The sequence below is a fragment of the Ptychodera flava genome, chromosome 19 (genome assembly GCF_041260155.1).
Source record: "Ptychodera flava strain L36383 chromosome 19, AS_Pfla_20210202, whole genome shotgun sequence".
NCBI lineage: Eukaryota > Metazoa > Hemichordata > Enteropneusta > Ptychoderidae > Ptychodera > Ptychodera flava.
The window spans coordinates 11,918,436-11,937,950 of record NC_091946.1 but is presented as its reverse complement, the minus strand read 5'-3'; the positions used below and the strand labels follow the sequence as shown (position 1 = coordinate 11,937,950).

Below are 19,515 nucleotides of genomic sequence, written 5' to 3'. Positions count from 1 at the left end.
CACAGTATCGAAATGAAAGGCGCCATACAACAATAAGATATAGGCCCCATTTAGCATTTTTGTAACAGGTGACAAAGTGCTTCGCCGCCATAATAAAATTAAAAAGAAAAAGTGACACCTCCCCACCGAAGATACTTACCTGCCCCTGTTATGCTAATTACCATGTCGCTGTGCCTTTATTATTATTCAAATTATTTTGTGACGGTCTTCGCATATGTTTAATCAGCTTATAAGTCTCGTCGTGCGGCGCACCGTTCGTGAGGGTGTCCCCCTTGTTGAAAACATATCCCAAGATGCCTCACTAAATCAGTGGCCTTTCTGTACGCAAAAACGAACTTGCAAAAAACTAACACGCAATAAAAAGATCCATTGATCTAATTTAAATATCTGCTAAATATTGAAAAGGGATTACATTATGTTAAAATCACATTGATCGTGATTTTCGTGTATTTAGCCCGCGGTTACTCTGATCGCTCGAGCATACTTGGGAATCTACACACAACCGTACACAGATTTTCGACAGAATTGATATATAAACGGGGTTGCATAGAGTAAGGTTGGACAGTTACTATCTCACCCCGATAGAAACCGAGAAGTTCTAGGTGTACTAAAAAGATGTGGCACAACGAGACTAACAAATGAGGGAATTTTTAGGGGAGAGGAACTCTCAATCTCCGGAGCGGAGTTATATGTTTGACTTGAAAGAACACAAATATGCGAATCTCCCATTTTTACCTATTTTTCCAAGCTTCGTCCCTATCGCTACAAGTGCATGTTCTTTTTTGTCTCTATTCTTAAAATCGGGTGATCTAACGTCGTATAAGGCGGGATAACTTGACCAGATTTCAACTAATTTATCCTCAATAACTGCATCATTAATATAACTATCGTTTTCCATAGGGGCAGCCATTTTGTACGCATGCGCGTAGGTAGAAAGTCGTGAGTAAAATTACTCAGTCGAGCGCACACGGTGAGTAATTTTCCTCGCGAGGAAAAAAATATCAAACATGTTGGATATTTTACTCAACGCGCAAAAGAGTGATGCAACGCGCAAAAAATCGACCGCACACGGAGAGAAGTTTGCTGAGCAATTTTCCTCGCGAGGATTTTTGCTCAGCTAATTTCTCTCGTGTGCGGCCGGCTATGCCTAAGCTAGTCACTGTTAAAAAGTTCGGAGTAGCAATGGCTGAAAAAGTAAAGACAATTGTACGATGGTATTCTTCTTCAATCGATCTAGTAACTTCTGTGTGAGCCATGTTTTGAATTCCAGGTACACTGAGTTTGACGTGAATTGTATCAGATTTTTGCATGAATATCTTAAAATTCTAGATATGGAGCTACAAAAAATGTAGAATGAAAAGATTCATTGAATATTTTTGATGCCATTTGCTGCATGCATGTGTGTAGCAGTTGGTACAATTGTGCCAACCATCTTATTCATGGGGGTGTGTGTGTGTGTATATGTGTGTGTACTTGTTTCTGTGCATAAAGTCAAGGGGACAAATTGTAAGAACTTACTTGTTACTACCCTTATCATGCAAGCATACCGCTATTTTTGCGAAGTGCCAAGCAAGTAGCATATAAGGTGCTATCTTGCCGCAGAGAAATGTGAATTGTTTAATCTAAACTGAAAATAATTCCTATGATTTACCATACACACGCTGACAACTACAATGCTCTGCTCTTTAAATACAGTCGCAAAATGCCCATATGTGGGTGCTGTTTTCTAAAAGCAGCCACCCTCTTAAAATCTGTGATTGGTTAAATTTTCTCTTTTCATGGTAACTTTGGCAAAATTGGAACAGGTGACAGTACACCTTTAAGCATATCATACTTCTCTCATATTATTGTGGGCCATTATAAACACTGCTTAATATTCCCAGTCTGCTGCTGTGAGCTTTCTGAGCGGGAACTTGCTGCGACAAAAATTAAGATTGACTGTTCTCTAGTGAAAGCTATCATCCTCTTCTGCTTGTCTTCAGGTATAATTTTCAAATTTGTGCAAAGGAACTTGTGTGGTTTGTGAACAATGTAAAGAGAATAAAAAAAAAGAGAAGACTGGTTGTGTACAATCCTCAAAATTTGACTCCTTTCGTCCAATAATGCCACAGAAATCACAATGCAGAATTTGCTGTAAGATTTCATTCTGTGAGTACACCCTTCTGCTTTACATCGAGGCAGACAGACTGATGATATGGAATCCTTCACGGTGATGGGTAGCAAAAGTTATGTTGCAATATTTAATACAGGAGTATGTGCCCTGGAGCTAAAAGTTTTCATTGTTGCGCAAACTTTCCTCAAGGAACCTGTAAACCATTCTCTTTCACAATCTTGAAATGTGAAATACTGTTTAATACTGAAAGAAAAAGCATTTGTCTTGTTAATGATTATATCATAATATACCGTGTAAGGTGGAACACTCCTCAAGAATGTGTATTGGACACTTGAATTTCCATGCTTCCAGTGCCAACTCATTTTGAAGCTGGTTTTTATTGTCAATTGTTAGAGAGAATGGTGTCAAGTTCCATAGAGAAAAACTTGAACTGACCTTGAACTTTGTCTATTGTGATATTACAATGCTCCTTTTTAATCAATTGTTGCAAATGAAATCAGCATAAAAAAAAATCCTTTAGCAAGGATAGCGACAATTTCTCTGTGTCAAGGTATTATTTTGCACTTTTTTCTGTTCCTCTTTGAGGACCGTCCAAAGAAATGACAAGTGCTGTGTTATGAGTTATTGGGCGAAAATTCATTGCAGGAGACTTGGGCCTCCTTTACTTGTGACTTTTTGTTTCGTATGTAACGACAAAATCACAAAACTGTATGTGTCAGTTTCAAGTTGGCAAAAATATGAGATTTACGGTTAGGACATTTGCCATCAATTCACCTTTCCTGACCTTTGACCTTAGACTTGACTGAGGTTGCCCTATTGGCCAGTGCATAAAATTGTTATATAGCTCGTCATTACTCTGTGTTCATGTTTACCTGCTCCATTAGAATTCATAAACTTTGTATCAAAGTGCAAAACTGAATGATTTGATTCTGTATTTAAAGTGTACATTTTGGATTTCATAGAAGTAGATGTAACTTATATTCCATATTTAAGTCACTGAAAGCGATTGTAATCTACATATCGCCTCTTATTAAAAACTGCCTACTTTTGCCCACAACAAATGTACATTGCTTCAAGAAAATTTGGAATCATTCCAACATCATTGCAGGTAAATCAGTTTTTTCCAGCAATGTAACCTATCTACTTTTTTGAGTATATTTACATGGTATAGGTCATCAACTGCCAAAATGTTAGCCCCATAATTTTTGTCAAAATCTAAGTAGTCCACTCTTAATTTTTCTTAAAAAACTCATGCACTGTTGCCAACTTGAAACGCACATTAGCTTACCTAGGCTTATTCTCTGTAAACTGTTTTTTTTCTCTCTCTCTGTTTCTTCTTTCCCTTGAAATGTAGGAAGGAAGTATGGAAAATATATCTAACTAATACTTTGACTTCCGTGATGTACAGCATTGGATTTGCCACCGTTCCCCTCCTCACGCTCGGTACATTTGTGCCGTACATCTTGCTGGGAAATGTCCTAACCCCAAACATAGTGTTCATGACCTTGCTATATATGTCCGCTGTGCGCATGTCGGTCGTAGTTCACGTGACAGAAGCTGTCAAGTTCACCTCACAAATGGTCATAAGCATAAAACGGATCAAGGTTTGTAAACATACGTCAACCATTGAAGTTTTCGTCGTGATAATGCAGTTTGACCGTGGCAAGCCTTGATCTGTGTGTGGGGATAATCCAAGTACACTACAAGAAACTCCAGTCTGCAATGGCAGCATTGTATACTCTTATGTCTGAGAACTGAACCCAGGTGCAATAGTGCTGATCGCAAATGATGTAATTTTTCTTTCATTAATATGTAAAAATATGTATTTGTCTGCATTTTCCGCAAGAACGATGAAACTAAAACTTGCTACTGTTACAAAGGATACTAAAAAGGATACTAAATTCATAACTCAGACTACAAGCTACTAAAACAGCAACACATGCAACATTTAATTTGCCCGAATTTTGTCCGATATTATGCGTGTGCAATATATGCAATAATGGTGATGATAATGATAATAACAAGGGCAGCATACACAGGTTTTGTAATCATTAATACTGTGACAAATTCTGTGACAAATGTAAATAGATTAGGTTTCATAACATAATAGACAAGCTGTTTAAATGGTAATGATATCTATGCTGACCTAAAGTACTCACGATGGATATGTGTGCACCTGCAATCACTTGTTTTGTAATTTTCTCGCCCAGTGACAATGTCTGATCAACAAGGCTGTATGTGCGGTGAAATTTAAGAAGCATGTAGTAGTGATTTACATGTTCTCAATTACACTGACAGTTATCAAGAAGGTGATGATGATGACGGTGACGATGATGATGATAATGATCAAGGTGGTGGTGGTAGTGATGTTGCTGATTGTGAGAATAATAATATTAATAAGATAAATATAATATAATAATAATAGTGATAATGATGATGATGATAATAATAATAATGAAATGTAATCCTATTAATAATGATTTTAATGATAATGATAATTATTATGATGATGATGGTGGTGTTGTTTATGATGATGATGATGATGATGATGATGATAAATATAATAATAGTTATAACAACAAAAGTTATAAAATTGCGTTGTTGATGGGGATGATCGTGACAATGCCTGTAAGGATACCTTTAACTGTAATAATGACAATAATATTGGTGATATATAATGGTGATGACAATGATAATAACAAGGACAGCATACATAGGCTTTGTAATACTGTGACAAAATAATAGACAAATAATGTGACAGATGTAACCAGTCTCCCATTTCATCAGACTTCAAGGCAGGTGACTTTAAACATTACTCCTTACTTCACTTGCATTAGATACAACTTCATGATTCTGGACAGTAGCTGGTTGATGTTGTGGCGACAGTGTACTCTAGGTTCAATATATTAACATTTGATAAGGTGTCTGTATGAGTATGTATGAACATCAAAGTCAAGGAGAGAATACTGCAGTTCAAAGTGTATAAAAAATACATGCATGTACAAACACTGCAGAACCATTTGTTCTGTTCAATGCAGGCTGTTTACCGGTAAAAATCAAAATGGCTGAAACTTGTCATGTGTAGGCCTTTTTATATCACAAAGACTGAATATATAACATCCGTGTGGGAAGTGTACATTTTCTATCCCATTGAGGCAACAGCGAATTGTGATACACATGCATGGGACATGTTCCTGGTGTTTTTTCTGCTGATAATAACAGACATTTCCTGAAATACACTTACATCTCTATACATAGGCTACTCTTGCAGCCGTGAGTGTCACAACATTCCTTGAAGTCCTTTCGTGGAGTCTTTGATCTGTTGGCCTGGCATTCTATCCATGTGTACATGTACCTACGTGTTTCAGGAGTCTCCACTTTAATAGACTTCTCCTTATTGAATGTTTCAAAATTTGAGGAATGATGATGTACTGTGATGATATATTTTCGTGAAAGTCATCTGCAGAACAATCAGTGCCTGACCCACCAAATTATATTTCCGGATGAAATATTGATGGCCATTATGACGGTAATTCAAACCTAGCGCAGGGATGTTGTACTTCGGTGTGTGTACACATCTTGGTTTGTTACATGCATGCGAAAAGCAATTTTTCAAAGGCAAATCCAATGTCGTGGGGGGGGGGGGTTACTCTATAGTGTAATTTTTTAAGCTCTGTGAGACCATGCTGATATGCTTAAACGATCTTTGATCAAATCAATCCCGGCACTAAGGAACATTACACTGTCAGACATAAGTTGAATGTGGTGTGATGATTTGAATATTGTCGAGTCTGAAGCTATATGTGAAACATCTCCCACCTAAAGTTAGCACATAGCCAAGACCACAGGTCGAGTAGGCATTATTTATGATTATTTTCTATTATTATCATAACAAATGATTATGAATATTAATAAATTATTAATATGAATGTTACAGAATATTAAAACTTATTTTACAAACAATGTCGTCTACTTTGTGTAAATACTGTCTGGAAACCCCATTTGATGTGATAATTATGATTATTAATCTCGCTGTAGACTGAACCTGGGCAATGGTGTCACTTGTATAGTTTAGCATAGATTGTGAGACTATATAAGGGTTTCCAGAGGGCTGTTCACATAAGCAGATTACAATGTGTAAAATATGATTTTATTTATCATAATCGTAATTCATTATAATCATAATTATCACATCAAATGGGGTTTCCAGACAGTATTTACACAAAGTAGACGACATTGTTTGTAAAAAAAAGTTTTAATATTCTGTAACATTCATATTAATAATTTATTAATATTCATAATCATTTGTTATGATAATAATAGGAAAAATCATCACAAATAATGCCTACTCGACCTGTGCCAAGACATGGCCATCTGCAAGAGTGTACAATCCTTTGCTTTGGATATGATCTAGTGTGGCTGCCATAGAATCAGGTTGCTTTGCATCTTTTAAATCTTCAGCGGCAATAACCCGACATGGGGGAAAATTAATTCCTAGTGATGTGCTGTAGAGCATGTTGTATCATAATGCAGAAAGATTGTAATATTGAAATAGTGAGATAAATTTGAAAGTTGAAAGCAAGCCATATGTTTTTTATTCATCAGAAAGAGAAAGTCTCTCATGATCTTTAATCCATGCATAAGCACTGATTTAAGGTGGTTATAATGTGCCTCGAAAGTGAAAGACTCAAACTTTTGCTCAAACTTTCCTGAATGAAACTTTAATCCTTTCTCTTACAAAATCAACAATAAAAATCTTGGGTCACTGCGCAAAGTTTTGAGCTAGCAAAACAAATTGCCCAACATTTTGTGATATTTGAAATTCAAAATGGCCGCCATCCCTGTATTAACTCTATTGGGGAAAAATTAAATATTGGATTTTCAAAAAAACTAAGACGGTGAAGGTTTTTCTTTCTGGAAAAGCTTTAAAAGGAGCCGCCATAGGTTGTAGATCATAAAAGAAATGTAGAAATTTGAGAGTCAAAATATCTGTCCCTGAGGCGTGTTCTACCTTAATGTGGTGTAATGGCGTGAACTACACACAGATGATTTATTGTGACTGCATCATTGTAGTCGAAGTTATTTCTGGTAAACGTAAATAGTGAAATAAAGTTTGTTTGTGAAGTAATAAAATATTACAATAGGTGATTATGTAAATCTCGAAGGAAACAGTTTACCTCAATATGTTTTACTTAACGGGAATAAATTCTCACAATTATTGGAATCAAGGCCTCTTCTGTAGGCTAGTGACTATTGTTATAAATCATATCACTCAACCATTTTCATTTCATTTAGTGTTTTTCGTCCATATTCAATAATTCATGCTTAATATCGGACGGAAAATCTTTGTCCTGAAAAAATTGACTTCATTGAAAATTAGATGAAGGGGTCTCGCAAATTGATTAAATGTTGTTTCAAAATAGTTTTTTCTGCCAAAACTAATTATTGCTGTCCTGCACCAGCTGTGCCATACAGCGTAAAAATTTAGTTGCCATTTCAGTTGCTTTTTTGTTAATTTCAACTCTAGCTGCTTACATCTGCATCATTCGCTTCCTGTCCTTCACAGCATGGCTTCACTCTGTGTGTGTATAGGTCTGTAACGTATGCTGCTCATACTAGTGCGAGTTCTACTCATTGTCATATCATGTTCATTTACCTTGCCAGGGAATATGGGTTTTTCACCAGGAAAACTGCAAGCTCCTCTTAAAACGAAGAGACAAAACAAAAAAATTTACTTACTCCGACCTCATGACATTTGAGAACTCTGTACCCATAATCAGGACCTTCAGAGATAAGGTGTAAAAACTTTCGTGCAGTTCAGAATATGACAGTTCACTTATGTCTACAACTGAGTGGCAATGAGATAAAAGCCTACTCTTACAAACTGTCAACTCCAGCAAAAAAAGAGTAATGTTGATTTTTGATACAATTATTTATCATGCACCAACAGTAGTTTATTACAGGAAAACATTTCTTTCTCAGTCAAGAACTTGCCAAGTTGAGCAACTCGTACTGTCTCCCTGCTTTAACAGTTCTCTTCCCATACTGTTACATTGGCCCAGTCATTCTGTGGAACTTGAAAAGCAATATGGCTGAACCAAAGGATCAAAGTTGAAACAGGCCTTAGTCTCTCAGTGTCAATCATCAGGGTGAAAAATTGTCGACTCATTGTCCATTGTTTCTTCACAAACATAAACCAACGTGTCATTATCCCATGTTGGCCGTTTCATGTTGAAAAGCAAATGAGACAAGCAATTTTAAACTTCTTTCTTTTGACTGTTTTTACTAATTCTCTGAATCTGAGACAGACAGACTGATATTTCAGTGAAATATGAAACCTAATCATTTGTGGAATTTTATAATTCTGAAAAATTCTCAAAAGAGGATGACAATTTTTTCTCTTCTAACTGAAGTGAAACGTACTCGGCACTGAGAACCAGTGGTGAAACTTTAAGCAGCATTGACATTTATAGATGTCATTCCTGACTAAAAATATTTGAAATACTGTATCTCTCAATTATCTGAGAACATTTTCTGGTTAACCCTTCTGATAGTAGGATATGTATGCAAATGAAGTCACATTCGAATCACATGACTTCAAGCTGACCCTTTGCAGTAATGAGCAGTGACACTCAATATTTTTACCATGTAAAAAATTCCCCTGTTGGTTACAAGATTTGTGCACCTGTTGAACAAATACGAAGACGTGAACCAATCCCAGCTAATCCTGTGTGACTACTGTGAACCAGGTTTAAAGATAAACCACCACATCGTTATTCATTTCATGAAAGTTTCTATTTTTGCCATTGTCAATCAGTCCTCATCGCAAAAAAAAGTTGCGTCAGAAAAAAAATTGTTACTGTTAACGAATGTGTTACATTTTAAAATAATTTCTCAGGACGTTTCAGAAGTTCACATAATCAGACATCAATCATATATTTTTGTCCCGGAGTAATGGTTTTTCCATTTGATCGTATTTTAACAGGAAAGAGAGTGGCTATGTCCAGGGGTATTTCAACTTAATGGCACTCCACAAAGTGTTCCTTGAGTTGCTTGCGAGGGCCATTCTTCTGGTGTCGCTTGCTGCGTACATATCTTATGGAAACCCTGTCACAGCGCATCGTATATTCTTTGTGTATATGATGATTACATTCATCCGACATTCCTTGTTGACTTACACTGTGTATGGATTTCGAGACTTGTCGCATCTTTCAGTCACCATCACACGGCTCAAGGTTTGTAACGCCGCCATGACCTATAGGTTAAGTCACATGTTGGCGATCAAGACTCCATCAGAGACCAACAAAACCCTGTAATTTTTTTTTCCGTATCATTTGCATTGAGTGGTTTCACAGTGACACTTGTCAGCAAGTCTCAAGAAAGGCTTTATCTTTTCATCACCAAGTTCTTGAACAGCCAGCCGTATTGCCTTGTTTGGCAAAACCTTGACCTCTATGTAGGGACATTGGAATTGCAGGTTCATCTGATCCACGTAGATATGAGGGAGTTTAAATGCTCAGGGTAGTCAGTTTCTGTTTTGTCAGGTTTACAAACCCAACCACTGCACTTCCTTCTGGAGCTGTTATGTTTTGTCCTTCTCGTAAGTTCACTCTATATCTATATTATTCTGTTCTCAAGCAGAAAGATTACTTTTTAGTCCCCACGGACGAAGTCCGGGGGGACTTATAGATTGGGTCATGTCCGTCCGTCCGTCCGTCCGTCAGTCCGTCCGTCCGTCCGTCCGTCCGTTCACGCAGATATCTCAGACATGCCCTGGTCAATTTCTTTCAAACTTTGCACAAGGATAGTACCCTACCCCATACAGATGCACGTCGATTTGTTTCACAATGCGATCAAATTTGGCTGTGTTAGAGGACTTTTTAGTTTCCACCTCCATAGACTCTCATGTATAAGGCAGCTGTCCATAGACTCCCATGTATAAGGCAGTCCATAGACTCCCATGTATAAGGCAGTCCATAGACTCCCATGTATAAGGCAGTCCATAGACTCCCATGTATAAGTCAGTCCATAGACTCCCATGTATAAGGCAGTCCATAGACTCCCATGTATAAGTCAGCTCTGCATAGAATGCCATGTATAAGGCCAAGTAAAATAAAAATTTAGTTTCTCATCATATTCATATAGCAAAAAGGATGCGGTGACACAGTTTTTAGCCCCACGGATGAAGTCCAGGGGGCTTATAGATTGGGTCATGTCCCTCCATTCACGATGATATCTCAGATATTTTGACAAGATGTCACGTGACCTCGGTGACCTTTGACCTCAAATATACATATTTGTCCATAACTCAGTAACCACAAGTGCTACACCCTTCATATATGGTATGATGGGACACCTTATGACGCCACATATTGTACCTCATTAATTATGTGCATATCTAATTTTGAGCAAGCCAATAGAGCTAGAGGTCTGATTTTTGGTATATAGGGATAACTTAGCAATACAATTTTTTTGACAAATTGTCATGTGACCTCAGTGACCTTTGACCTCAAATATACATATTTGTCCATAACTCAGTAACCACAAGTGCTACACCCTTCATGTATGGTATGATGGGACACCTTATGACGCTACATATTGTACCTCATTAATTATATGCATATCTAATTTTGAGCAAGCCAATAGAGCTAGAGGTCTGATTTTTGGTATATAGGGATAACTTAGCAATACAATTTTTTTGACAAGATGTCACGTGACCTCAATGACCTTTGACCTGAAATATACATATTAGTCCATAACTCAGTAACCACAAGTGGTACACCCTTCATATTTGGTATGATGGAAGACCTTATGATGCCACATACTGTACCTCATTAATTATGCACATATCTAATTCTGAGCAAGCCAATAGAGCTGGATGTCTGATTTTTCGTATATAGGGATAACTATAGAATAGAAATTTTTTGATCAAATGTCATGTGACCTCTATGACCTTTTACCTAAAATATACGTTTTTGTCAATAAATAAGTAACCACAAGTGCTATGTCCTTTATATTTAGTAGGATGGGCGACCTTATGACAACACACGCTTTACCTCATTGATTATGCACATATCTAATTCTGGGCAAGCGAATCGAGCTAGATGTCTGATTTTTGGCATATAGGGATTAATTAGCAATATATTTTTTTTTTCAAAATGTCACGTGACCTCGATGACTTTTTACCTTGATTATACATATATATGCATAACTCAGTAACCACAAGTTCTATACCCTCCAATTTTGATAGGATATTAGACCTTAAGATGTCACATCTTGGACATCATTTATTATCCACATATGTACCGGTATTTCTTGGCTGGCCAATACAGCTAGAGGTCTGATCTATTTTCCCGATTTAGAACCATAACTTAGACATGCCTCATGTGTTTACAATTGGGAAAAACAACATAGACTATGTGCCCATAGATCTTAACATATACACTCCAGTGATACTTCTTAAAGACCACATTTACCTGCCCCATCAAGACTAATACTCCCCTATTTCAAGTGGGGACTATGTCATTTTCAATTATTACTTTTTTTGTTAAAGGGTACATACCTGGTTCAAAGTTTGTGTAACCTAATAAGGCTTTCATAATTTATTTCACACAAAAAGTCCATTTCCTGTCTGCCCTTTGTTCAAAAGTAAGGTGCTTCATCTACCTTGTAGACCTAAATATTTGACCTGGACATTTGCACCCATACCATTAAGTACATGCACAAATATATTTCGTTGTCTATGAAAGAAATAATTGATATCATTTGATAAGATGGTTCTTTGGAAAGTGGATCCATTCCAATTTCACTCTGAGGCTTTCCTCTGAACGATGTTAGTGTGTGTACTTTGATGGGGCCCCAGATTTTGAAAATCATTTTGAAATAAGATTTAAATTGCACTTTTTACGATTGACGTCTTTTTGTTCTCCAATTAATGTGTAAAAAATAAATATTTGTCAGCATTTTTAGATAATACTTTTGGAAATTTTGCATGCAAGAATGACAGAAATACCACAAAAATACCCATGATATCACGTGTGTAGCAACTTTGAGTAATGAACCCATAACTGCGAACAGCACCATTGACACTTTACCAACGTTCCCTGGAATTACTGTGTGGTATTCACATAGTCATGCCCACACTGCTCTTGCATATGCACACACATGAATGAATTCTTGTCGGATGTTTTCTGCTCCTTTAGAAAAGTTGTGTGCTGACACATTTACTATTGTTGACATTTTTCACAAACTCAAAACTCCACACAGTGTCCTTCGAGCACAAGCGTTTCTGAAGGTGACTCCTGTGTAGGTCACCCACATTAGATACATGCAGTTTATCTCAAACCATTGTACCGGACCTAGAATTTAACTATAGAATTTCAGTATCGTACCAGTCTTGTTCTAATCCCCTAAGCATATTGAAATACCAAATGTTTAGCTTGTAAACACAGTGTTATTGTAAACACTTCAAATTTAGTCCGGACCAGAATTCACTTATCAACAATAACAATGCGGTTTATACATACATGTGCAGGCTGAGTTGACAAGCTGAATACTGTGTATAGCATCATGCTTTGGGTAATAGAAACAAGCTATGGATGACTTAAATAATAAAAATATGGGTAGCAAAAAATCACTCCTCCTTGAAGGGTATGAGAGATCAACATGAGACACAACTGTACTCCCTGGTAAAGTTCTCATATAATACTATAAGTAGTGATAAAATATTAAACATGGCACCAATAAGCAAGCACAGCATGTCACATTTATAATCATACACACAGCCTTGTAATGATCATGTAAATAATCAGTTATGACAATCATGTTCCTAGGTCAAAGCTCTTTAGATACCAGCATTAGTGTAAGAAACTGTTTGGATGTCAATTCTAATTTCTTAATGTACCCACTGTGGTCTGACCCCCAGTGTACCATCGGATCCATCATTTTAATATGGATGATAGAGTCAGTCTGGATTAACGTACATGTACATCCAGTCTCTGCCTGAAATAGCCAATAAAAGACAGCAATATTCATTCTAGGTTAACCATCACTTTCACTGTAACTCATAGCGAGACATTTTATGTTTAGGTATGAGAATGAGATAGGTGTGTGTTATTTACAGAGGAAGAAACTTATGATGGGTATGTTTGGGGTTTTAATGTAACAAATCTACAAAAAACCAACTAAATACCATTAGGTCTTTGAGAGGTTTATAACAAACCAATAAGAAACCAAACTAGTGAAAAGTTATTGATAATTCTATGTAAAATTTGGATAGTTGAAGCTTAGAACACAACTTCTAAATATAATCATCAAAGGGCAATAATCATGTATAGCCTTTTTATGAAACTGATAACTTTGAAAGAACTTAAAAATGTACGACTAGATGATGTGAACAGCAAGGGAATGAAATTATTTGTCTGTAAGTCCAGGAGAGTTGAAACCATACCAGTATTTTACCACTTCATAATCATTCTTAGATAGCATGTGCATGTGTTCATTTCGTATGTATGAATGGTTGTTTAATGTATGTTGTATAACGACCTTCCCATAATGCACTGCTGTATGGGATAGCTGTTTTGATCATCAATAAAAACCCTGAAGGCATAGTTACTGATCAGGCAAAGCCAAGTCTTGTACACTGCTGCAATTATTACCGAGGCATTCATCTGTGTGAATGAAATATTGTGTTGCCTCAAAAACTCAACAGTTTCCTTGTCTTAAAGGGAAATAGTCATCAGAACTGGGCCTGTACGAGTTTCTTGTTTACAAACAATGTATTTTGTGCACAATCTCTAGATGCACCTCATTCAACATCATAGCTGCAACACTTAAATTATACGATATAGATTATGAAAGTCATGTTTTAACTTTCATCAATCACCATCGTACCTTTGATACTGCGTTGCCATTGGTCGTATGGGTCCCATACGACCTTTGAGCCCAGTTCCGACGACTATTTCCCTTTAAGTTGTCCTTTCAGTTCTGGTTATGCTGCATGATGTAAGTAAGTCCTCGTTGATAAAATAGCTGAAAAGGCTAGGGCTACAGGTAACATTTTACCCCAAACAAGCCATTAGTGCATGAAAATTGCCTTTTTTTGCCGTCAAAATTCTGCAAACCTTTGCTCATTGTAGAACAGAACAGAACAGCCGCTTCACTTTCTCATTGCATTGTGGGAAGGTCTGCCCAATCTGCAATATCATCCATATTCCGTCACCTGGGAAAATATTTAAAAATTTTCAACGTCATGTTTCAGAAATTCTTGCTCCTAGAAGAGCTTGATAAAACTGACATCGTAGGAAATGTCAGCTTGAGACCCAAACCTGGCGACTGTGAAGTGGTAGCCAAGGAGGTCACTGGTACCTGGGATGAGGTAAGGAATCCACTTTTTGTATAAGCTGTTCAACCTCAAGTCCCTGTGAACAGGTCTACAGTCACCACTGATAACAATGAGTTTGGGCCAAACCATTGTGTTCGGAGGGTTAATGTTACAGACCCATCATTGGTTCATTTTGTCATTTGTAATCAGTGTTGTATTTCCTCAACTTGATATTTTCATCAAGAGTTCTTTCGATGTCACTGTAGTTTTCAAAATCAGTGTGAGAGCATTTGATCATTTCCCTCTGAAAGTTTTTTTGTGATAGCAAGTGTTTTACTGTAACGCAAGGAAAAGAGTAGGGCTGATTTTAAATAGGGATAAAAATCTATCATTTGCTATGCGAAAATATTTATCAAAATATGGAACCATTGTATACAAAATCATAGATAATTCCTCGATACAACATTACATGTTTGGACCTAAAAATAATCATATTATTACATGCCTCGTATATCGAACGTCGCAAGCTCCATAGGATTCAATGGTGACTCGCCGATGACGTCGCGGGCCGCATAGTCATCACTGGACTGAAAGTGAACCGGAACTATTTTCAACTTTAAAACTTGGATGTAAAAGTCTTGAAATTTTGTGTTTTGCACAGAAAATCCGTTTTTTTGAAAATTTTGCATAAAAATATTGATAAACCGCATAACAGTAGTTTAAATATATCAATGCGCCATTCGATGATGAAAATCGTTCTATTTTAACCGTTTTTCGTCTAAAATGAAAATAAAGCATTTGACTATAATTTGCCAATAAACGTAAATATTTTTGGTGCAAACTGAGTAAGAGAGGCATGTAATAAAAACATTATAGCCCAAACAAGGGACTATGTACCCTCGGGGCAGGAGACCATTTGCCCTCCTTACGTCGGCAAATGGCCCTCGGGCACATAGTCCCATGTTTAGGCTATAATATATATTGTTGGTTCTCTCCATTTGGAAATTAAAATGCACCGCAATAAAAGGGTTTAAAATGGACCAGTTTTGTGATCTGTATTGAATTGTTATTATAATATACATTTTCTAGATTTTGTGTAAAATTGTAGCTCTTTGCTGTGTGTTTATTTAATTGCAGTAATAATGTCATCTTTAGCTCACATTTGGTATATATGTATATCTACTAAAGAGAGTTTATATGGTAGGTCAGTGGCGTCTCTATGTCCGTATGTTTGTTCCACTATAGTAATCATGTCATCATCTTCCTTTGTTGCAGCTGATGGACACTCCAACTTTACACGACATCAGTTTTGAGGTCAAACCAGGTCAACTCTTGGCAGTCATAGGACCTGTTGGTTCCGGAAAGGTAAACCCCCCTTGTAGATCAATATTTTTGTACTTTGTGAGACAGACAATAATTCAGAAGATATTGAGTCACACTGTAGGACTGTACATAAAGGCATCAACACCACTATAATGACATTTTTGCAAATCTTTTGCTAGATTTGATTGATTTTAGCGGAATGAAAAAAGTGAGTCTTGAATGAAGAAGGTAAAGTCAAAATTTGATTGAAATGAGAAAGTTTGCCATACATATGTTCATGACAGCCTCCAGTTTCGTTAACAAATTACAAAACAATTACTAAAATAGTTGCTCAGTTGCAGAAACAACAAAGAATGATTAGGTCAATGAAGCACCAAGCCGATGCATTCTATAAGGCTTACTGTTATCAAAACTTCAACCTGCAGTTTTATATATCAAGTCAAATTTTAAAAACATGAAAATTCATCTCGAGTACATCCCGTAAAATCCATCCAGCAAGGTATTGCTCACATTCCAGCGAAATAGCTCGTACCGGTATTAAGATTTCAATGTTCGTTTGGTTGCTTGTTAGTCTTCCCTCTTACTGTCACTTCTTGGAGAGATGCCGGTTTCTGAAGGCCACATGAAGGTCAGAGGCAAAATAGCGTATGCTTCACAGCAACCGTGGGTGTTCTCAGCATCCATGAAACAGAACATATTGTTTGGTAATAGTTTTGATAAGAAGAAATATGATAAGGTCTTAGAAGTGTGTGCCCTCAAGAAGGTAAGTTCAAACGTAGTAGACTTGTGTTTAATATGTGCTTTGTTTGAGCAGAGAGTTCTGTAAACTCTGATTGTTGAGTTTTTTTCAACTTCAATATTTATGTCATAAGATGATATTAGCATATGTTGCCTTTTGCAAAGCAGTATAATATTCTGTCTTGAAAATGTTATTTGATGTCAGAAAATGACCTACCAAAAACATATTCAAAATACATACCTTGATGAGAAGTCTCCCTTTCCTCAAAATACTCTCAAAACATAAGACGTTCTCTTTTTTTTTTCATTCAAAGTTAGTAATGTAAATGAAGAATATTGTTCTGTAAATGAGAAAAAAAAATCAGACCAATTTTTATCAACCTTTCAGGATATCCAGATACTGCCAAATGGAGACCTAACCATGGTGGGAGAACGAGGTGTGACCCTGAGTGGGGGTCAGAGGGCAAGGGTCAATCTTGCCAGGGCTGTGTACACGGATGCAGATGTGTACTTACTGGATGATCCATTGAGTGCTGTGGACTCTGCTGTCGGCAGACACCTTTTTGACAAGTATGTGAATTTAGGACTTTCCCGCTGTTAAAGTTTGGTGTATTCTAAGAGTCAATCATGCTCTGTATCTGATTTGATGAAACACTATGTGAAATGAAGTATACATGAAGCAATTCAAAGTGAAATACTAAAGGGAAGGGGTTGTTTGAACTCTAAAATGTTGCATTATGGGACCCATGCCACTGATGTTAACACTGTATGCAAGGTATGTTGGCAATTGATAAAAGTTAAAACATGTTTGTCACAATGTACATCATAAAATTTGAATGTTGCAGCTATGTTGAAGTGGTACATCTAGATAGTCTTATACTGACAACTTCATAATCTCACAAGAACATAAATGGAGTGTGGACATTGATTCAGAAATCATACTGAAACAGTATTCCAAAAGAAACAAAACAATATACTTATTTTGTGACATCAGCTTAAAATCCAATACAGTATTTCTGCGTTCATAACAAGTATGCCAGTGTCAGAGGTTGTACTGTGTTCCTGACCCCGTACTGAAAGAATCACATAAAAAATAAGTCAACATGAATAATTTTTTCTCAGAATATTAGACAGAAACCTGAAGTGATGTAAGTGCAAGGAAATTTAAGGCCTACTCAACAAAAGTCATCAACATTTGTGATTGTTAACTGTAACATTTCAGACTGACTGTAACTTGAAGTTTTTTTGATGTTTTCACAGATGTATCAAGGAATACCTTTCATCCAAACCATGCATTCTAGTGACACATCAGCTGCAGTACCTTGCAAAAGCTGATAAAATTCTGATTCTGAAGGAGGTGAGATATTTAGAGGAAATTTTCTCCCTGTTATTATCTCAATAGCAAAGCTGGCAAGTGCTTTTGTGTGATTGTACATCTGATGGTCTTTGCAGTGTGTTGTAATAATGGTATTATTTGAAGTTGGGATCACAATTTTAGCAAATGTAATTGTGATTGTAAAAAAACAAAGACAGATCATATTCGGGGAAGAAGCATGACCTCGGCCAGATTGTTGAACTGTTGACCAGTTAAGTGTCAAATGTCAACAGCTCAGCGGAGACTTCACTGCAAGGCTCGGGTTGTTCCGTTTGTTGAAGTAGGGGACAGTAACACAGTCCCTCTTTTGACTTCTACAGTTATACAGCAATTTGCTTGTATTTCAAATTAAAACACAGGAGGTCCAAAGGATGTCAGTGCCCCCATGTTCTGTAACACTGATTGAAATTTGTGTATGGTTGTCCATTATTTTTACCACAGGGTGAGATGGCTGGTTACGGAACGTTTGACGAGCTGATGTCCAGCGGTATCGACTTTGCATCGCTTTTGAAAAAAGACGATGATGAGGACACATCGAAGAAAAGAGAGTCATTCCTTGGGTCGCCGGCGCATCACCAAAAGTCTATGTCATCTGCAGACATTGCCAATGTGACAAGTTCCATGATATCAGTGGCCACTGTGGATTCTGAAATGGTATGTGGCAAGTACAGTCACTTTCTGTCAGTCTTTTCTGATGTATAGTTGTATGTTTACCATGCATTTATGTCAGTTTGGTATGTGTATTGTTGAAAAGCCTTCATTTAAAATGATTTCGCAAACACTTGCATGCATGCATGCACATGCCGGTGCCCAAATACACATACATGCACGCACATGTGTGTGATTTGTAGAAGTGAAACTGTGCCATTTGGCTGTCATCACAGGTACAAGAAACGGGTGCTAAGCAGGAAGAAGAAGACAAAGTTGTTGGCACAGTAGGATGGAAGATCTATGTTGAATATTTCAAAGCTGGTGCTGGATGTCTCGGCTTTACTCTTTTAGTCTTCCTTCTTGTGCTGGGACAGGTGAGTTGTTTGGATGTTGAAATCTGAACGCTTGCAAATATTTCCTTCATTTACTTTACCCGTTTTGTCACCAACTTTTAAGCGTGGTTCAGTTTGAAAAGACAACATTCGACTTTCATTAAGCATTGTGATGATATACCTCATTACAGATAAATGATGATAAGAAAGTGAAAGCTCTATGATATTAACCCTTTGAGTGCCAAAGTCAACTTTTGCCGTCCTTATAAAATATACCCCTGTCATTTTTTTCAGAATTTTGCCAAAATTTTGATAAGAAACTGTAATCAATGATATGTGATGTCCATTTGGTCCAAAATTATCGAACAAATTACAGAAAATTTCATGAAAATTGGTAAAATGTTGAACCAAAGTTTTGGTGGGGAAAAAATTACAGCACTCAAAGGGTTAACTTGGCTTACCTCAGAATCAGTACAGAATGACTATCATTCGTGAAAACATAATCAGACATTGCGTAGCTGTCCATCTGTATTATTGTTGGCTTAAATATTAACAAAACTGACAATTATGATTCCATTGCCGTGGAATCATCATGATGACATCAGCATTGATTGGATATTGGTGTTGCTCAGTTTGTTTGAGCTCTGCTTATTGGCTCATT

General features: G+C 36.9%; 1 protein-coding gene across 6 annotated transcripts in view; it reads left to right on the top strand.

Annotated features, from left to right (window-relative positions):
- LOC139118577 (ATP-binding cassette sub-family C member 4-like) overlaps positions 1-19,515 on the top strand; it is a 72,326-nt gene that overhangs the window by 33,170 nt on the left and 19,641 nt on the right. For 4 of the 6 annotated variants that reach the window (XM_070681961.1, XM_070681963.1, XM_070681959.1 and 1 more), the window contains 7 exons: positions 14,373-14,489; positions 15,711-15,800; positions 16,330-16,521; positions 16,885-17,066; positions 17,757-17,853; positions 18,313-18,525; positions 18,756-18,896. In XM_070681961.1, coding sequence (XP_070538062.1) covers positions 14,373-14,489; positions 15,711-15,800; positions 16,330-16,521; positions 16,885-17,066; positions 17,757-17,853; positions 18,313-18,525; positions 18,756-18,896 — 1,032 coding nt within the window. Of the gene's footprint in view, positions 1-3,467; positions 3,718-9,098; positions 9,349-14,372; positions 14,490-15,710; positions 15,801-16,329; positions 16,522-16,884; positions 17,067-17,756; positions 17,854-18,312; positions 18,526-18,755; positions 18,897-19,515 lie in introns of all 6 variants that reach the window. The other 2 variants (XM_070681962.1, XM_070681960.1) reach the window with 2 other exon arrangements.